Below are 17536 nucleotides of genomic sequence, written 5' to 3'. Positions count from 1 at the left end.
TTTTTTTGTCTTGTTGGCTCACTGGCTGGTTCTATTCTGAAGGAATCTCTACATCCTCCTCTACCGCAGCGTCTTCCTCAACACAACCCCCAACGGCGACGGGCACATCGCCCTGGACGCAGCAACGAGAAGCACCCGTATAATGGAAGATATGCTATCGAATCGACTGATCCAGCATGCACCGACGCATTTGTATGTACCTTGCCACTCTTCCATTTTTCATTCGCTTCTCTATGCTTTTTTTTGGGGGGTGGGCTGGTGGTTAGCTTAGTCCCTCAGTGCTGATAATTGAATTTTTCTGGTAACAGGATAACACACGCCTTCTCAACTCTCTGCATCCACACAATCCACCACCGCCGGTCCTCAGGGACAATGCGCACGCTAGCGGAACACCGCGCGAGACTCTGCCTGCTTAGTCTCGAGGAATTGCAGAAATCCTGGGATCTGGAGAACTGGGTCCTGCATTTATTCTTTAAGGGGTTGGATGATCGTACGGCGGAGAGTCTTGGGTTGGTGGGGTCGGGGACCAGAATAACGGCCGAAGCCCAAGAACCAGGGAGCGGTGCGGAGGGAGATGGGGATGGAGATGGGGATGGGAAGGAACATGGTCTAGGCGCTGATCATGGTGGCGTTTCTGGCGCAGGTGCATGTTCAGCTGCTGATCCCACTACTAGTGGCATGCTCATGCCGCCGCCGAACCCGCAGGATGATTGGTATGGCTGGGTGCCGTGGGAGGATGAGGCCGATGCCTTGAACTTGCAGAATCTGGAGTTCCTGTATCGGTTCCTGTAGCGATTATGGTTGGTGACGGTTTATTTCATCCATCATTCATCTCATGTTATCGTCCACTACAGTGAGTCAGGGCTTCTGATTCGGCCGAGGTCCGGCGGGTATACACTATACGTCCGTCCAAATATAGGGTATACTCGGCATCAAGATACCTAAGCATCGGCACCAGCTCCCACAAACTAGTCTTTGGTGCCTGAAGTACGCAGAAACCCATAACTTAAGATTTTGCCCCTTTGAATCTCTACCGGGCGACAGGAGATAAATCCTCAGAAGATTAACTTACCCAAGACTGCTACAATCAACACACAACGCTCACAATGTCGCTGTAAGAACTACCTACCTACCTACCTACCTCACTTCCTCCAGTCCCTGAGGTCATGATTCCCAGCGCCATAAAGATTACATACTACTAGTAATGCTCATCTTCTATTGCCCAGAAACCATAAAAATCTCGAAACACTCACCCGAATCCGCGATTCGAAATCAGTCACCCCCCTCGCCGCAACGAACCTGTTCGACTCCCTCCCACCACTTCCAGCGACAGAAATGCTCGGTGAATGGAAAGGGACATGTGCGCTCACAAACCACCCTGGTACAAAGGCACTGTTTGATCTGCGCTGGGTGGGCAAGAATTTCAATTCCTTTGACGATGTCGATCCGATTATTTCCTCGAGTCCTGATGGCACCGGGGCTGGGAGGGTTGTTAATGGGGTTATGGGCAAAGCACGAGTTCGTTTCCCCGCCAGTTTCCATACTTAACCTACCTACTCACTTCATAATCTCGAATCAAAATCGAAATCCTCTAACATGGCTTAACTGACTGGTATAACAATTGAACAAATATAGTTAAAAGAATGCAAATACAACCATGTCCTATCTGCAGCGATGATCTACAACGATAGACCGATAATCGACCACTTCCGGAGAATTGACGAAAGGAGTGTTATGGGTGTTATGGAGGCTACTCTTGACGAGTCGAATCATCCGTTGTTTTTTATTTTGGAGAGGGTAAGGGCTGGGAAGGGGAGGCTTTGAGCCAGGAACTGTTCAGCCAGCTAGAGCCTGAGGGAAGATTCTGGGGGAGTTCGGAATTGTGGTTGGCTAGGTTGATTGACCTTGATTTGTCTTAGTGAATCTTCTTGCCTTTGGAAGGCGTTGAGGGCTTGAAGCTCCTGCGTAAATATTCTGTGCCGTCCTGTCTGTATGTATGAGGGGCAACTGATCTCTACTCTCAATTGGCGGTCACGCCCGAGTCCAGGTCTGAAGATCACCATAGACGAGCTGTAATTGATCCAACAGACGAAAGCGCACTGCCACCGAGACCAAGTTTCTTGAACAATGAACGCGCTGCCAAGGTTACGACTTTGTTGACCTACCTATGCGCCGTCCCTCAATTCCCAGCAGGGGGCTCCTCACCCCACGCAATCCGAGATCTTTATAGGCTCTGCTTTTCAAGTACTCCACATTTCCTGTTTCATGGATAAATAATATACCTTTAAACCAGCTCCTGCTACCACAGAGGGAGACATTTTTGCGCAGCAATAATTAGACATATGCAAGAGAGGGAGGTTGCAGCTGGTAAGGTAGACTCGATGATGCGGATGAAACATCTTCTTTTACGCAGAGGAGCAGGCCAGGCGCTAGTGACCAATTTTATATTGCTATCGATGATACAGCCAGACGAAAGCAAGGCCTACCTACGTCGTCACAAGAGCACGATTTAAGCCTCGAGAGGAGAATCTATGTTGACAGTGGACATCCGTCTACGCTTGCAAACGGTATCAATCTATGTCTCCGAGACGACTTAGTCCCGTGGAACCGTCGTATAGTCCAGAAACCTAATTATGCACGTACTCTATAGTATGCATGATATAGGAACGCCTAGCCAGGTCCGATGCTATCTGAAATAACCTTGAGGTCTTGGCTCGCCTTCTTTATGGTTCAGGCGTCCAGTCGCTGCCCTGTGCGAGGACAAGGGCCAAGAGAATAAATGTATCTATATCTGTCTGCAAGTATATAAGTAAATACCAATGTTGTAGGTAGTTTGACGTGTGTTCTTCAATTCATAAAGTCTGGGGAAAGCGCAACCCCACACTCTGTGCAACCGAGGTTCTCCAGCTTTCTCGTGTTGATCGACTGACAAGAACCGAGGTTGATCTGACCTCATGAAAGGGCTCCCGTTCATAGAAGCGGATTATTTGTCTTCATTGTCTCTGTTGCTCTCCAATACCCATCACCGAGATCATGGCTCCTAACCCCGCAACAGCAACCACAGGCCACTTCACTCGCCCCGCGCCGCTAGAGAATACTTACACGTCTGACCCAGCCTTGCGGCGGATTCTGGAGTGTATGAAGGCTCCCTTCATTTTCATATCCCCTGCCAATTCTCACCATAGACATCCGCTGATCCAACACCCTTGACACACAACAGGGTACCTCCCACACACGCACCTAACCTCCCTCGAACCCCAACTCACCCGTCTCGGCGAAGAAGCTGTCTCCGAGCAAATTAAAGAATGGAGCGCCGATGCGGAGAGAAATCAGCCCTATGTGAAGGGGTATAATGTATGGGGGGAGCAATATGAGGTTGATAGGCTTGTTACGAGCGAGGGATGGAAGAGACTTAAGGCTTGGGGACAAGGGCACGGGTGTGTTACCCTCCACCGGCGTTTTCAGTTTGGAGTAAAAGGGCTCTGAGCTTGGGGCTGAGACGGGGCTTTTTATCGGATAATGGGGAGACATGACGGACTGATGATATTCGTGGTAGGGTTGTCGCGCTGGGCTACGAGCCGACGTATGGCCGGGAGAGGAGACTCGCGCAGTATGCCGTGTATGTTCCACATTTGCTATCCCTTGCAGGCCTCTCAGCGCCCTTATAGTGCTCCTCGTCCTGGGTTGGAGTGGACGGACAGTCCACTAACAGTAAACCAGAAACTACCTCTTCTCCCCCTCCTCCGGCCTAACCTCCTGCCCGATAAGCATGACCGACGGCGCAGCGTTGATTCTCACAAACGAAATCAAGCGACGCAATCTCATAGAGTCCCATCCATTTCACAGTACCCTACGCCGTCTCCTATCCCGAGATAATGATGCCTGGACATCAGGACAATGGATGACCGAGCGCGCGGGCGGGAGCGATGTCCAGAACACGGAGACGTGGGCTGTTCATTCTCCCTCGAATCAACATGGGGCAAAAACATTCGACGGAGGAGGGGACTATGTAGTCTCCGGCTTCAAATTCTTCTCCTCGGCTACAGACGCAGATATGGCGTTGCTCCTCGCAAAGACAGAGCCGAGTGGGAAGCTGAGTACTTTTGTCGCGCCTCTTCGAACCACATCAACATCTACAACCACGGAAGCAGAAGCAAATACCCAGAAGCCAGAACCAAGGAAGAAGAATGAAACAACAAATGGAATCCGCATCCACCGCCTAAAGTCCAAACTCGGTACGAAGGAACTTCCGACGGCGGAACTCTCTCTCACAAATACAAGGGCTCACCTTGTCGGCGACCTCGACAAGGGCGTTGCTACCATTGCACCACTGCTAAATATCACAAGGGCACATACATTTATTGGCTCGTTGGCTGCATGGAGAAGAGCCCTGAGTATCGCCAAGGCATTCGCAAAGGCACGCACAACAGTTAATGAACCGCTGTGGCTTATCCCCATGCATTTACGTCTTGTGGCGGATTTGGAGGGGAGGCATAGAGCGGCTATGGAGATTGGTTTCTTCACTGTGGCTGTTATGAACGTCGTTGAGAATGGCAAGATCACGGATAACAAGGGACTAGAACACCTACCCAAACCAGGTAGAGAAGCCACCGTCATCTTCCGCGCCCTAACGGCCGTAACAAAAGCCGTTGTGAGCAAAATGTCCATCCTCGGGATCCAAGAGTGTCAAGAAGCGCTAGGTGGAGTAGGGTACATGGATGAACCGGACCAGCCAGAGTTCAATGTCTCGAGAATTCTACGAAACGCGCTAGTTAATTCAATCTGGGAGGGGACGACGAATGTCCTTGCTAGTGAAAGTGTAAGGTTCCTTGGAAGGACTGAGAATATGGACGTTTTTGCGGGGTGGGTTGAGCGTTCACTGGGGTTACTTGGTAACAATAACAATGACAATGACAATGGCTTGGAGCCTACGGTGAAGGTATTAAGGGAGGCGTGGAGCGGGTTCAAGACGAAATTTGTATCTATGGAAGCCTCAGCTCTCCTCGCCGACGGTCGAAGGGCAATGTTCACGCTTGCCTGGATACTCATGGGGATCCTCCTTGCCCTTGACGCACGAAGAGACCGTGACCCTGTCACCTGTGAGATTGCGAGGCGATGGGTCCAGGGTGAGTTGGGCGTTGGCGATACAGTCTGGAGAGATGTCGTTTGTCTGCGGGAGACAGATGCTGACTCTGGAGAGACGATCCGATGGGATTGTCGGATTGCTTGGGGGGTGGATCTTCCTAAGGGTGTTGTGGCGAGGGGGCATCGGTCGATGAAGCTTTGATTCCTTTTGATGTCTTTGATTGAATAGTCCTGAGATATCTTTCGTTTTTTTTTTTTTTTATCCCTATAATACTCCAGAAACAATATACCCCCCCCGGTCCACACCTAGTTTCTCCATCTCCAAAAGCCCGTCAACAAAAGCAACAACGGCCCGAATAGCAATCTTCGCAATCCTATCCCCATCCCCGGCATCCGGATCAAACGAGCAAACCGTCAAAGACCTCGACAGAGCCTTCCTCCCTACAAGCCCCAAGCAAGACACCAGGTCCTCCTCAAAGATCCCACCGGGAGACGGATAGTCATTTACCTTGCCATACGATTCATCCAGCACATCCAGATCCAAATGGACGAGAGTAGGGATAAACCCATAGATACCCTCGTTTAATATGACGGCAAGCTGAGCCGCAAAATCCCTCTTCTCGCCGTCGCCGTCACCACCCCAGACGGCGTGCATTCCCGCCTCAATAACCCGCTGCCTTTGCACCGCCGACTGATCGCGTAATCCACAATACAGGAATCGCCCGGCATACTCGAACGGTTCGAAGCCCGGTACACTACGCATCAGCGTCTTCCAGCTTTCCCCGCGCAGCATGGAGAGGCCCATTGCGTCGAAGTAGCCGTTTTCGTTGACGTCAGGAGAGTCGAGGTCATCGTGGGCGTCGAAGTAGATGAACCCGAGATCCAAATCGCCATTTCCCACTTCCTCGTTCTCTTCCTGTGCCTGTCTCGCCCTCGCCGCACGCAAGCCACACGCAACCCCCGCACTAGCCATACAATTCCCCGAGAGGACGAGCGGAAACTGGTTGGACAGCACAGCCTGCATAACGGCGCGCGACACGCGTCGTAAAACCTCAAAGCTACGTCCGATTTCACCCTCGTAGTCGTCGACCGGTTCGATCTCGGTGATGTCGATCTTGACCCCGAGGTCCTGGAGCTTCTTTTCTAACCCCATGGCCAGTATTCGGTGTGGCCCGTTGCCGACGCGGTGGTTTCGCAGCCCGACGTGGTAGGGGGTGAATATGATGCGCAGTCCAGTGGGTGGTACTGGCATTGTGGTTTTTTGGTGCGTCCATGGTGCGGTGATGGGCGAGGTCGATGGATCTAGCCTAGGTATGAGGAGTTGGTAAAAGTATTTGGCAGCCAGAGAAGGAATGATTGGCGACGATGATGTAGATGTAGGCGGTGTGCGCATTGCTACCTAGGTGATCTGTCCTGAGTTTCCAAGGATGGGAGTATCCACGCGGGCTTTGACGGGATTTGCATTTTGCAATGCTTGATTTCCATAACGGAACTCTACTCCGAGGTCGCGTCACCTGTGGGAAGCTAGGCTTGCTGTTTTGCTTATAACCCTAACTTAAGAGGTCCCACGGAAACCTCCATACCTAAGTAATCTCAGGTGCGGGCTCTGGCGCGTGGCCCTCTTCATAAGGTAACATAATTTATTTATATCGTAGACTACCAACAGCAGCACTCTGGAAACAAAACTGGGCTATTGCCCCGTAACTCTAACGGTATGCCTGGGTACATTATTGGCTAGTACCATGGCCGAGGTACTTGAGTGATGGAAGGCCTACACAGTAGGTGGCTCCTCATTCTATGAAATTTCCTACTGGTGATAAGTTGATAGGAGCGTGTCAGAATGAATAGCGAAATAGGTGGTGATCAAAGTGTGTTTCAATAAGGTGGATTCTAGCTGTACGATTTTGACACAAACAATGCAATGCAATGCATTTAAACAGGAGGTTACTAAATCTCCACCAACATTGCCAATCCAAGAACAGAATCGAAGGCGAACAACCAAGCCATCTATCCCCGGTTAGCCTGGAAAACAGGCTTCTCGTCACCCGGATGCGCCGCAGCCTCATAGGCCGCACGCCCAGCCTTCTCTAGGTCTGCAAATTTGTTCCTGGAAACATGGTTGCACTTCCAGGTCAACTCTTATCTGTTCAGGTCATTGTATACATGGTCGTACGGAATTTCGGCGCAATTAGCAATGTCGACATCCTTGAGAACAACCTTGTCCACCGAGCGCACCCCCTCGATTGTCAACGGCGCACAGGTCATGAACAGGCGATTGGAAACCGCACCCTCTCCCAGATTGTATCTAATGAACTTCTCCACGACGGGTCCGCCTTAACCGACGTCGCAGGTTCCCGTCTGGTCGTCGTAAACGGCAGGCTGACCCATGTTGAGCCGAGTACAGTCAGCCTTGGGCATCTTCACCAGCGTGCCGCAGAAGTTCAGGGCATCGGCACAGATTCTGTTGCCCGGGTAGAGGCTGCACTGGTTGCGGTAGAACTTGCACTTGTCAGCGGCGCAGGACTTTTTCTCGCCTTCATTGCATTGTCGCTCGCAGTAGTGACCGGGTGGGGATCCGTTGACCTCGTGGTAAGTAGATTCGTTGCCCGAGGCGTAGGTGCCGCCGGGTCGTGTACCAGCTTACAGTCCTGCAGAGACTCGCATTTGACGCCACTGTCGTGTTTGGTGAGGGTGGATGGGCTGGCCGTGGCGTTGCTGATGAGCGCTGCTGCTACTGTGGAGGCGAGGGCGATGCGGACCATGGTGCTGAATGTATGCTTGCTGCTCAGTGAAAGATTAATCAATGGTGCTGCAAAGAATATTCAGACCCGAGGAAGAAGACTGCTTAGATAGTTTGTCTACGAGATCGACGTAGCTGAATCCCTCAGTTTTTGGGCTGAAGACGATCCACCCCGAGCATCGCCGGAAAAAAAACAGGGCATCAACCCCTGCATACCAAATTGGAAAGATGCCGAGATTGATGATCCCTGCCCTGCAGCAATAGTTTGTCGATCTGCACAGGCCCCGATGCCTGGATCGGGAATTTGCTCGGCCGTCGATCGCGATCTACACGAGGAGATCTCGTAAAGTGGAATCTCCTCAGGAGGCAGTTGGGTTTGGGGGAGGGGACGAGCCGCAGTGGGGAAGGAACTCTTTCGATAATAGATCCATCAGCTCACAACCAAGCAAGACATACAGGTGGCAGCTCACATTTCATTGCCCGGACTCGACTCCCGCGGTCGCTGGTCTATGTGACCTGGCCAAGAAGGCACGTCATATTTTCCTGCGCACCGAGCGTGGTCGACGAAGAGCACAAACCTGTCAAACCAAGGTGGAGGATATATCTCTACAGTGCATAGAACATACCCCATAGCCCATGAACCCTGTGCGAGGCCTTGCACCGAGCATCTCCGAACCTGCACATTCACTCTCCACCCAACCATGCGCAGTGCAGTAGTTTGGTTGACATTCAGTCAAAAGATTCCGCAGTGATGAAGAAGAATGGACAGGTTTATGAGAACTTGTACTCCATATCATCATTATGGTGATGGGTAGAATGGATGAATCGATATCTTCTAGACAAGCGTATAGTAATGTTTCCCCTCGCCCCTTCCCTACCTTAAGAGTACCAGGACGACCCGTACGGTAAACGGTGAGTGCATATTTGCCTGGACAGGTACTTAAGGAGTCTGGACACCTACGGATTTTGTCAGAATGATGTGCATGGTACTTGGTGCTGCTCGATGGAACGCTCTGTCCCCGTCCTATAGCATGTCAAAGGACTGTTACATATTTGCGTTCGAGACAAACCCCCTTGCGCCATTTATGATATAAATCTCTCGTTACATCGCTTCGACGCTTCCAATTCAGGCCGTCTGACAGCCACGATGAAGCCTTATCTGATAAATCACCTAATCTACCTACCACGCCAGCTCCTCCCTCCCAAAACACCTCTCCCCCTCAATCTTCGTACAAAACCTAACATCCTCAACCATCTTCTCCGTCCCCGCCCCCTCAATCCTCGGCGTAGCAGGCCAAATCTCTCTACCCCTCTTCTCCTCCCTCTGATGGTCCATAAGGATCTCTCTCAATGTCTCTTGAAACTGAATCGGCCCCTTCTCCTTATCAGGGTGCAACTCGTCGTTCAAAAACACGCCCGTCCTTAGACTCCGCTGCACGCCCTTGCATAGTTCGCGGTCTTCATCGAGAACTTGTCGGTAGAAGGCGATGATGTTGTCGAATTCTTCGTCTGTTGCGGACACGTGCCGATAGACTTCGTTTTCAATTTTGCTTGTTGTGGAGGTTATGGGGATCATGCGTTGGATGTAGAAGAATTTTTGGCTGCGGTTATTTATTGTTAGCCCTAACTGACCGATTCCATATGGTCAGTCATGTAAGGAACAAGGAGGGACATACGTAACAGTAACACTCGTCCCCGGAAAGAAAAAAGTGGTCGCGCGCTGAAACTGGGCATCCGCGCCGCCCTTATTCACAATATGATGCTCCATATACCGTGCATTATGACTTGGTTCGACCCGATAGCGCGGGGTATCCGTAACCCCCGCAATAAGCGGATGCGAGGTAGCACAATGATAGCACTCGTTATAATTCTCAATCTGGAGCTTCCAGTTTGCATCTACGTCCATTTCCCATGCATGGTCGAAGGTATACCCGCCCGCGAAACCAAACCCGGCCATTCGGGGCTCTAGGTCTACGGTGTTGAATTACGATGACCATGGTACACTTGGTGTTCCAGCTTCAAGGTTCACTCAGATAAATCCGCGGCGTCGATGTGTACGTTTATAGGGAAGAGGCTGTGCTGTGATTTATCGAAGGAGGGGACTGTTTCGAAGCGGGGGTCTTTAGAGAGGTTGCCCTTGAGACTATAAGACCAGCCGTGGTGTCGGCAGCTGTGGCTTGCACGATCGGGAACGCGCGGTGTCGGCAGATGTTGTGGAAGCCGTTGATGCTGCCTTCGCGGTCGCGGGTGAGGAAGAAGGAGAAGTCGGCGATGGTGAAGGAGAGGTAGTCGCCTGCTTTTTGATACCGGGTTTTGTGCGTGAGGAGCATCCAGCATTTGGAGAAGATGGCGCGCCGTTCGAGCTGATACATTGCTTCGGAGCGGTACCATGATGCTGGGAGGCTTCATGGGGTGTTGTTGTTATGGGTTGAGGTGGAGGAGCAGCCGAAGAGTTGCCACATTGTGAAGGTGTACAGAAATGTCAATTACGTGCTTGCAGAATAGGCTCCCATCGTGTTCAAATAATGGCCAGTGCTTTCAGGTGGGATGAGAATGTAGTCAAAGATGGGGGCGTTATCCACATGCTGCGATAAGATATCGAGCAGGGCGATATACTCCAACAAATGAGAAGCTCACTATTAGCTTATTATAGACTAATACCTAATGCCTTGTGATATGTACTCCAATAATCAGGTATCGGCCGGCTTGCTTTGTGACCCCGAACGACAATGAATGCCTACTATCCTTCGCTACCGTGCCTTGGATACTATCTGCGTGCTGAATGTCTACTTCAATAGTAAGTGCAACCAAGTCAGTGTCAGTCGATTCTACTCTATAAGCACATAACCGTCAGGCTTTCTTTGAGACACTAGGTCGGAACCTCCAGCATCTTCGTCTTTGAGCGCCATGAATAAGAGCCCAAAGCTCAGACCAAGACCGCAACCTTCGTTTAGAAATTCCAAAGCAATGATGGCGGCATAGGCTGAGCCGATCAACTTTTCAACATGGCCATGAGGAGAAGATGTAGCTGAGCATCTATCGTGAGCCGTGGAATTATGTCGCCGCCAATCGAATGTCATGCAGGTTACGAAACTTCCGCACGACCTTGTCCGGATTAGAGAGGTCAAGGAGGCGCCACCTGCCGCCTCTAACAACCTTCAACAGGATCCAAATGCCAATGAAAGCCAATACCTGTACAAACATGAGTTAGCAACTGTAACACTATGTTGGTGGGTAGACGCTTACGAATAGGTAAGACGATAGAAATGGGAAGCGATAGAAACCTCCCCATAGGAAAGCTCCGTTTGCGACGATCAGTATGAATAGACAGCCTGCGAGGGCAACATATGCCAGCACCGGCTGGAGGGGGCTGCGGTAGGGGTAGACATTGTGATCTCCCTTCCCAGAACGACGGACCTGGGGTATGCCATGCGCTTCAAGGACAGTCTGATGTTGTTTAATGCACTTGTAATATCGGATGAAGGCGAGGACTTCACAAGTCCAGACAATCACAACAGCAACGCTGCCCATCTGGGCGAGAATCTCAATGAACATGCCAACTGACGTCGTCGTACTGGTGCCACTGCGCAACTGCAGAAACGGAACCCAGATAAAGCCAGCGGCGCTGAAGATCATTGCGCGAAAGGGAACTCGACGGGAATCTGTTCGACCGAACCAAGCAAGAATGCGCAGGAACCAAGACTGTCCTTTGCCTCCGTCTAGGCGGCTAGTAAGACCAAAGAGCGTCCTCGAGGCGACGTACAGGTTTGTGCCGGCACACGTGAGGCACGTGAAGACCAAGAAGCCGTTGAAGACGTTGGCTAGTTGCGGGATTCCGGACTCTGCCGCTATCTCCACAAATGCGGACGATGTCTCTGCCGGTGTCGCGGTCGACGACGCGCAGTGATCGTCCATAGTGCGCTGGATCCAACTCAGGCGGGGAAGGCGGTAGTGATTCCAGGGTATGTCGAGTGATATGAGGAGCCCGCTGAGTGTGTATGCTGCGGTAGCTAGTAGTAAGATGTACATTGATGACCATTTGACGGTCCTCCCAATCTGTGCATCGCTGGCTTGTCGTGGTAGATCCGACTCTGTCCTATTGACGCCTCCTCTGCGGGTACGCCGGGTTGGCGGAGCAGACTCTAGGGCCGAGGCCGCCACAATTTCAACGCCGGTGTAGGCAAATGTGGCGATGGATAAACACGTCCTGCGATCGTTAGACCCATGGTGGAATGTTCTGGACTACGGGTCACTCACAGGAAGGCAATGGCCCAGTTACTAGCCGCATCCTTATCAAATTCCGCAATCGAGGACCAGTCTATCAGGATCAGCACTGTCGACCATGCTACGGCATGACACAAAAACGCACATTGTGTTCCGAGATATCCCTGATTGCCGGCTGCCTACGTCAGTCTAGCCGTGGTCAGTAGGCACGAGGCACTTACCACCCCCATTGATCGCGCCTAGAAAGACAATGACCACCGCCAAACAGGACACTTTAATAACGCCAAATACTACCTCGAGTGGTCCATAGATCTATCGAGCGAATTAGCCGCCCTATCTACTAGCTCAAGTGGAAAGAAGACCGACCTCGATGCCTGCTGTGTTGATCAGGACCAACGTAAGCGGGATAGCAGTATAAACGACCAGCCCGTCGATCGTTTTGCTTCCGTCTGAGCCCGTCCAGAAATTAACTTCGGCAGCGAGGGTTGCAGTTAGTGCCCCGAATGCTACGGAGTACGTAAACCTGCCCAGCAGTGAGCAAGCTACTGGTGCCACAGATTCCTCACAAAGGTATATAGCAGGGCATGTCTTACCAATATGCGACGCCGACCGCGATTCCAGGCTCGGCATCGACAAACTCGGTGATGTATACTGAAAGTGCTCCGGGAATCGGCCATATACACAGCATCTCCGTGATACATTGCATGACCGCCCAGGATAACAGTCCGACGAGAAGGAAGGAAAGCGGTGCCGCCAAAGGACCTGCGAGCTCCAGAATCTGTCCGCCACGCCAATACAAGCCGGTTCCGAGAGTACCGTTCACGGTAATCATCTATGATTCGAAACTTGACAGTCAGTGACCGGATACTCTGTGCTCGGTATATCTCGCTTGAGTAAGGAGTGGTTTCTTGGCGCTAGGGAATAAGCAGCCACATGCAAGAGGGGGACAGAGACATACGAAGATATGGATCCCTTTCAGCTTTCTTCTAACCATTCTGTTGGCACTCGGGGACACATACAGTGTCTTCGCTGGCCGGATGTTGAACTGCTCGACATTTTCTTCACGATTCGGAGCCGGCTGGCTGGGTGGTACCTGGGGAAATCAGTTTTTGTAATATTGACAGAATTTGGGTCCCTACCGGATCGCTTGCAGACGACACTGTAGGGTACCAATCGGGAACCCAATCTGCAGCTCCTGTAGTCCCGACATTCGGATCGTAGCTTCTGGCCGCGTGGCTATTTATTGCAATCAAGGCGTTCAGATGAGTAGCTACGCCCGTTGTCACAGGGAAAGGCGCCGCCTGCGAACAACAGGAGTGCAATGACCGGAGTAGGTGATAGCGAGGTTCGTTCCTGGAGACGAGGCAGACCCTCCACGCCCGCCGACCTTGCGCAATTTAGCGCCGCAGGGCCGCAGTACAAGTTCGAAATGAGAGGGATGGACGTTCAGCCTCTCGTTCTAAGAATGGCCAGGGTGCTAACCGGGCAAGGTATAGATTGGCGACGACCGAGCACACAACAAGGCTTCGCCAGCCACTGAGGTCGCGAAAGGGGACTAAGGAGGGTAAAATTGCGCGTCTCCAGTGGCGCCGAGGCGCTGACTGCTTGCCGTGTGTCTCGCATCTTTTGCTTTTGCTTTTTCTCCGCACCATGTTTGTCTTCGGTGACGTGGCAAATGGCAAAGGCAAGGTGAGCCGGGAGGCTCTTCAACACGATCGCCTACGCCATACGTGGGGTATAAAAGAACTGGAAGGCAAGGTGGTAGGAGGTTTTCGCCTTCTTTGTTGCCACGGAAAAGCCATAGATTCTCGAACTTGTGCTCGTCTGCTTACTGGCCCTGATACAGCAATGCCGGAGCAAAACGTGACTAGTCGGTATATCAGGAGGAGGCGCCTCCAACAACTTCTGGAAAGCTTGTTCCCAGATGTCAGCGATTTTAATATTCATGTAAGTTCCTCCATCCCGCATCATTGGATCGGTCGCCTGGGCCACTAACCCAACACGCTCCCGCTAGATGATCGAAGACGAGTGGGTGTTCACGGTTCCGCGTCTGGTAACGGAGGTAAGCTTGGAATGAAAATGGAGAACTAGGCACTGACGAGGGGTTAGACTGAGATTGAGTGCGGTTGCCCCGGCTTCATCGACCTCACACTGCTGACGCGAGTCTTTCTCCCAGTACCATCCAAGAATAGTACCGGACAGACTTCGTAAGACGGACGCATCGCTGAGACACAGAATGAAACAGCGCTTTGAGCGGGGTGGCTGGGTCAAAATGTAGCAACATTGGAAACGATTCGCGGAAGGATGGCTTATGCTTCGATGGGTTACACAAGCTCGACTTTGTGAATTGCCGGTCTCGCACTGCCGACCACAGCTGAAATGAGCAGGCTCGTTTGGCTATCTGTATCACGGATTCTGACTGTAAACGGATCGTCCTCTGAAATACCTCCAAGTTGAGCGAGCTCTGTAATTTGGAGCACGTCTGTATTAGATCGCGGCACGGTCATCACCACCAGGAGCATTCGATGGTTCGCCGATTGCCTGGCCACTGCGTATAGTTTATCGTCTTTCAAACCGGCCAGCAGCTTCAAGACTCGATAGTTCTTGATATCCTGCTGGATGGGTTTAAACGAAGGCTTGGCCGCCATATTATGTATATGTAACCGCTTCTCTCGCGTAACAAGCGTACACAATGTTGGTTCTGCGTGGAATGGAGCCAATGCTGTGAACAGGCGCGCGGTGTTACCAGTTTCGAGACCCTTCGATCGCCAAAAGTCAGATACTTCAACCACGGAAGCCAGTCAAACTCACGCGCGCCTCTATGGGCAGGTAATGCAAGTCTCGAGTCTCGATATTAATGTGGACAACAAAGACTATGTTCCTGCTCCTTGGAACTGTGAGCTCCGGTCCGACTACGAAATATATGTCGACGCTGGTGCTGAAGGACATCCGGGAAATGTTACCAGCTGGCCAATTCAGCGTTCGCTTCCACCAGAAATTGGCGGAGAAAGCGTCCCGTGGCCCTTCTGTAATATCGGCTAGGGAGGGAGCTACTGGGATCGACTTGAGATTAGCAGATGGGATGTTAGCCAGCGACAATTAAACATATCAGCACCGGAAGTATTCAACGACGCACTGTCTTGGGCATTTTCGAAGGGTCTCTGTAAGGTACAGCACAAGCAAGGAACCGGGATCGCGGTCGTCCTCGCTGGATCTCAGAGCGCACGCCACTGTTTGACTATCTGGCGATATCGCGAGCTTTGTGATTGCCGGTAGCGGTAGCGTCACCGAATAACAACGATTCAGGCTTCCTTCTTCCTCGAGGTCGAAGATGTAGCACTAGGTTTGTCAGTTGGGAGGCGGAATTTGCAATACGCGATCTTACATGAAACGTTGCAGAGGTGGTGGACGCAACCAGATACCTATCCGTCAGGCGGATGGTGTTCCAGAAACGATCCTCTCTTTCTAAGCTATACTGGCCGACTGAGGTAATTGTGTCTCCCCGAGCAGAGTTCAAGGATTGCGCAGAGTAGAGCAAGATCTTGCGGTCGGTCCAGTATGCGACGAACGAGCAGTCTGGGGAAGCTTGACAACCTTTGAAGGCTTCCGTTTCTGAAAGCCACCATTTTTCGACATTTCGTTGTGGCCCAGCTGAGAGAGTGCAGCTTATCCTGCTTATATCAGTTACATTGTCGACGGTTCCCAAACATTGGTGTCCTTACCGAGAGAAAATTTTGCGTCGAGCACTTCCGTGATGTGAATCACCAGGGCCGTTCGCAATCTTGCTGTGCGAGTCAGTTGACAGCTGTAGGTATGCCCGGAAAGTGTCCTCGAGCATGCTTGCAACTTCTTTTGCGTCCTTGCGCTTGGACTGATCCACCTGAAGAACATGGGCTTCAATATATTGTAGCGCGCTGTTTATGACCCCTCCTTCACGCGAGCCTCTCTCACCGGCCCTTTCGACAAGGTATGAATGCCTCTTCTTGATTCCCGGATTTGGCTTTGCGGCGTTGAACCCGCGGGACAGCACAAAAAACCTGTCATAACCAGCCACAGCATCATGCCTGAAACGCTCTTCCGCGTAGTCTTTCACGCCCTTGTCGCCATCTTCCATATAAGCGAACAAAACGCTCAACACACAACCAAGAGACCAAACATCGCTTTGCGTTTTCATTGTGCGAGATGGGGAGAGTGATTCGGGGGCCAAGTAGGTACCCTCTCCTCGTCTATTGAGCGTGCCCGACAAGGAGGGATCCTCTGGCTCGGGGCGCCGGATGAACCACCTGTTGACGTCCCTCTCGCCTCCAAGTCCGTTCTCCGAGTGACGAATCTTCATGCGCGACATACCGAAATCACTCAACTTCCAAATATTGCGGACTTTGCCACTACGGCCGGTCTCTCTGAAGATCAAGATGTTGCTCGGTTTCAGATCCATGTGGTAACAAACAAGATGCTCCATGTCCGAGGTTTTCATTTCATTGTGGAGGAAGTGAAGGCCTCCCGCAAGACCCATAGCGCAGCGCAGCAGTTCCGTCTTTTCTTCGATGCTATTGGGCCGGTTCTCGTGAAGCTTTGTCATATACGCGCGGAGATCACAAATTGCGAGAGGCATGAAAAGACTATAGACAGTCGGACCGAAAGCGAGACTTCCCAGGTTTCTCAAAATATTCGGACAGTCCCAGGCAGAGCTCGCTAGTATCTTCTCCATGGTCTCTCTCTCCGCTGCCGCGTCGAAATCCTTGCTGAGTTCGTAGTCTTTACGAGCCAGTTCCACTGGCCTCGAGTTTTCCGTGCCCTTGACAGGATCGTAGAAGTGCCCTTTTGCAATCTTGACTCGGAATACATGTCCGAAGGATCCCTTTTGCAGACTCTGCTCTTCCAGATAGGGTAGACGTCTGTATTGGGTGTCCTCAATCTTCGATTCCTCCTTGCTCCGGATGACGACGGGACAGAAGTAGGCTTGCTTTCCCAGAAACTTATCGGCGTCGACTGCATTTCCATCAAAGAGTCTCTGCAGGTCCTCCTTGTCAGCAGGGAGAGAGGCGATGCTGGTTCCCTTTCGGCCAATTCCAAACCCGTCGCTCGCGATAAGCTTCGCTACTGCAATTCTCGCTGTCGTCAAGGAACACCCGGCGACAAGCAGTGCGGCAAGGAATTGATGAAGCCGTCTGTCACCGACCCTTTCAATGAGCTCGTCATTCGTGAGTCCGAATTAGTCAACAGTCGTTTGGTCATAGTCGAGTAAACTGTCGAAGAGGCGACGGAGTTTATCAGCGTGCAGGACTTGTTCAGCCGTTCCGAGGGGCGCAAACCGAAGGTCCTCTCGATCCTTTCGCTCAAGAAAGGAGTATACTTCGTCGTAGACTTCATTGTGGAGTTCATCATACGCGTTTAGCGCCATCTTTATGTCGTCTGGGAAAAGTCTGCTCGCAGGTGGTCCGGTCGCCTTCCGACAAGGCTGAGGACGAGTATTCAATCAATTCATGC

The 17536-nt window shown here is 51.6% G+C and overlaps 8 protein-coding genes across 8 annotated transcripts; 4 read left to right on the top strand and 4 right to left on the bottom strand.

The window, feature by feature from the left end:
- Window positions 1–372: 372 nt before the first annotated feature.
- On the top strand, window positions 373–792 carry BDV17DRAFT_292786 (uncharacterized protein; the record flags this gene model as incomplete). The annotated part of the gene is made up of 1 exon (XM_073762446.1): window positions 373–792. One exon carries the CDS (start codon window positions 373–375, stop codon window positions 790–792), a length of 420 nt encoding a protein of 139 aa, XP_073614189.1.
- BDV17DRAFT_267512 (DUF4334 domain-containing protein) lies at window positions 570–1910 on the top strand. The gene is made up of 3 exons (XM_073758369.1): window positions 570–1114; window positions 1227–1518; window positions 1636–1910. The coding sequence occupies exons 1-3, from the start codon at window positions 1107–1109 to the stop codon at window positions 1822–1824; spliced, it is 489 nt and encodes a 162-aa protein (XP_073614188.1). The 5' UTR covers window positions 570–1106; the 3' UTR covers window positions 1825–1910.
- Window positions 1911–3033: 1123 nt separating this feature from the next.
- Window positions 3034–5346, top strand: BDV17DRAFT_299238 (putative acyl-CoA dehydrogenase; the record flags this gene model as incomplete). The annotated part of the gene is made up of 4 exons (XM_073763836.1): window positions 3034–3136; window positions 3221–3437; window positions 3557–3619; window positions 3721–5346. 4 exons carry the CDS (start codon window positions 3034–3036, stop codon window positions 5285–5287), a joined length of 1950 nt encoding a protein of 649 aa, XP_073614187.1. The 3' UTR covers window positions 5288–5346.
- A 4-nt stretch (window positions 5347–5350) lies between these two features.
- On the bottom strand, window positions 5351–6337 carry BDV17DRAFT_299237 (arginase family protein; the record flags this gene model as incomplete). The annotated part of the gene is made up of 1 exon (XM_073763835.1): window positions 5351–6337. One exon carries the CDS (start codon window positions 6335–6337, stop codon window positions 5351–5353), a length of 987 nt encoding a protein of 328 aa, XP_073614186.1.
- Window positions 6338–7003: 666 nt separating this feature from the next.
- BDV17DRAFT_267509 (uncharacterized protein) lies at window positions 7004–7969 on the top strand (the record flags this gene model as incomplete). Its single annotated transcript, XM_073758368.1, has 1 exon — window positions 7004–7969. A coding segment is annotated over exon 1 (734 nt), but the record flags the coding sequence as incomplete, so codon positions are not given.
- Window positions 7970–9005: 1036 nt separating this feature from the next.
- BDV17DRAFT_282768 (aromatic ring-hydroxylating oxygenase subunit alpha) lies at window positions 9006–10338 on the bottom strand (the record flags this gene model as incomplete). Its single annotated transcript, XM_073760254.1, has 5 exons — window positions 9006–9426; window positions 9502–9788; window positions 9884–9961; window positions 10009–10228; window positions 10316–10338. 5 exons carry the CDS (start codon window positions 10336–10338, stop codon window positions 9006–9008), a joined length of 1029 nt encoding a protein of 342 aa, XP_073614184.1.
- A 541-nt stretch (window positions 10339–10879) lies between these two features.
- On the bottom strand, window positions 10880–14333 carry BDV17DRAFT_282767 (amino acid permease-domain-containing protein; the record flags this gene model as incomplete). Its single annotated transcript, XM_073760253.1, has 10 exons — window positions 10880–11017; window positions 11072–12032; window positions 12083–12143; window positions 12195–12224; window positions 12271–12361; window positions 12416–12572; window positions 12643–12881; window positions 13008–13142; window positions 13189–13273; window positions 14245–14333. 10 exons carry the CDS (start codon window positions 14331–14333, stop codon window positions 10880–10882), a joined length of 1986 nt encoding a protein of 661 aa, XP_073614183.1.
- Window positions 14334–14373: 40 nt separating this feature from the next.
- On the bottom strand, window positions 14374–17450 carry BDV17DRAFT_282766 (protein kinase family protein; the record flags this gene model as incomplete). Its single annotated transcript, XM_073760252.1, has 6 exons — window positions 14374–14808; window positions 14861–15112; window positions 15182–15388; window positions 15435–15720; window positions 15772–17240; window positions 17271–17450. 6 exons carry the CDS (start codon window positions 17448–17450, stop codon window positions 14374–14376), a joined length of 2829 nt encoding a protein of 942 aa, XP_073614182.1.
- Between the last annotated feature and the right edge of the window lie 86 nt (window positions 17451–17536).

Source organism: Aspergillus undulatus, assembly GCF_047715775.1.
Source record: "Aspergillus undulatus strain CBS 261.88 unplaced genomic scaffold BDV17scaffold_35, whole genome shotgun sequence".
Lineage (NCBI taxonomy): Eukaryota > Fungi > Ascomycota > Eurotiomycetes > Eurotiales > Aspergillaceae > Aspergillus > Aspergillus undulatus.
This window is presented reverse-complemented; position numbering and strand designations above follow the sequence as displayed.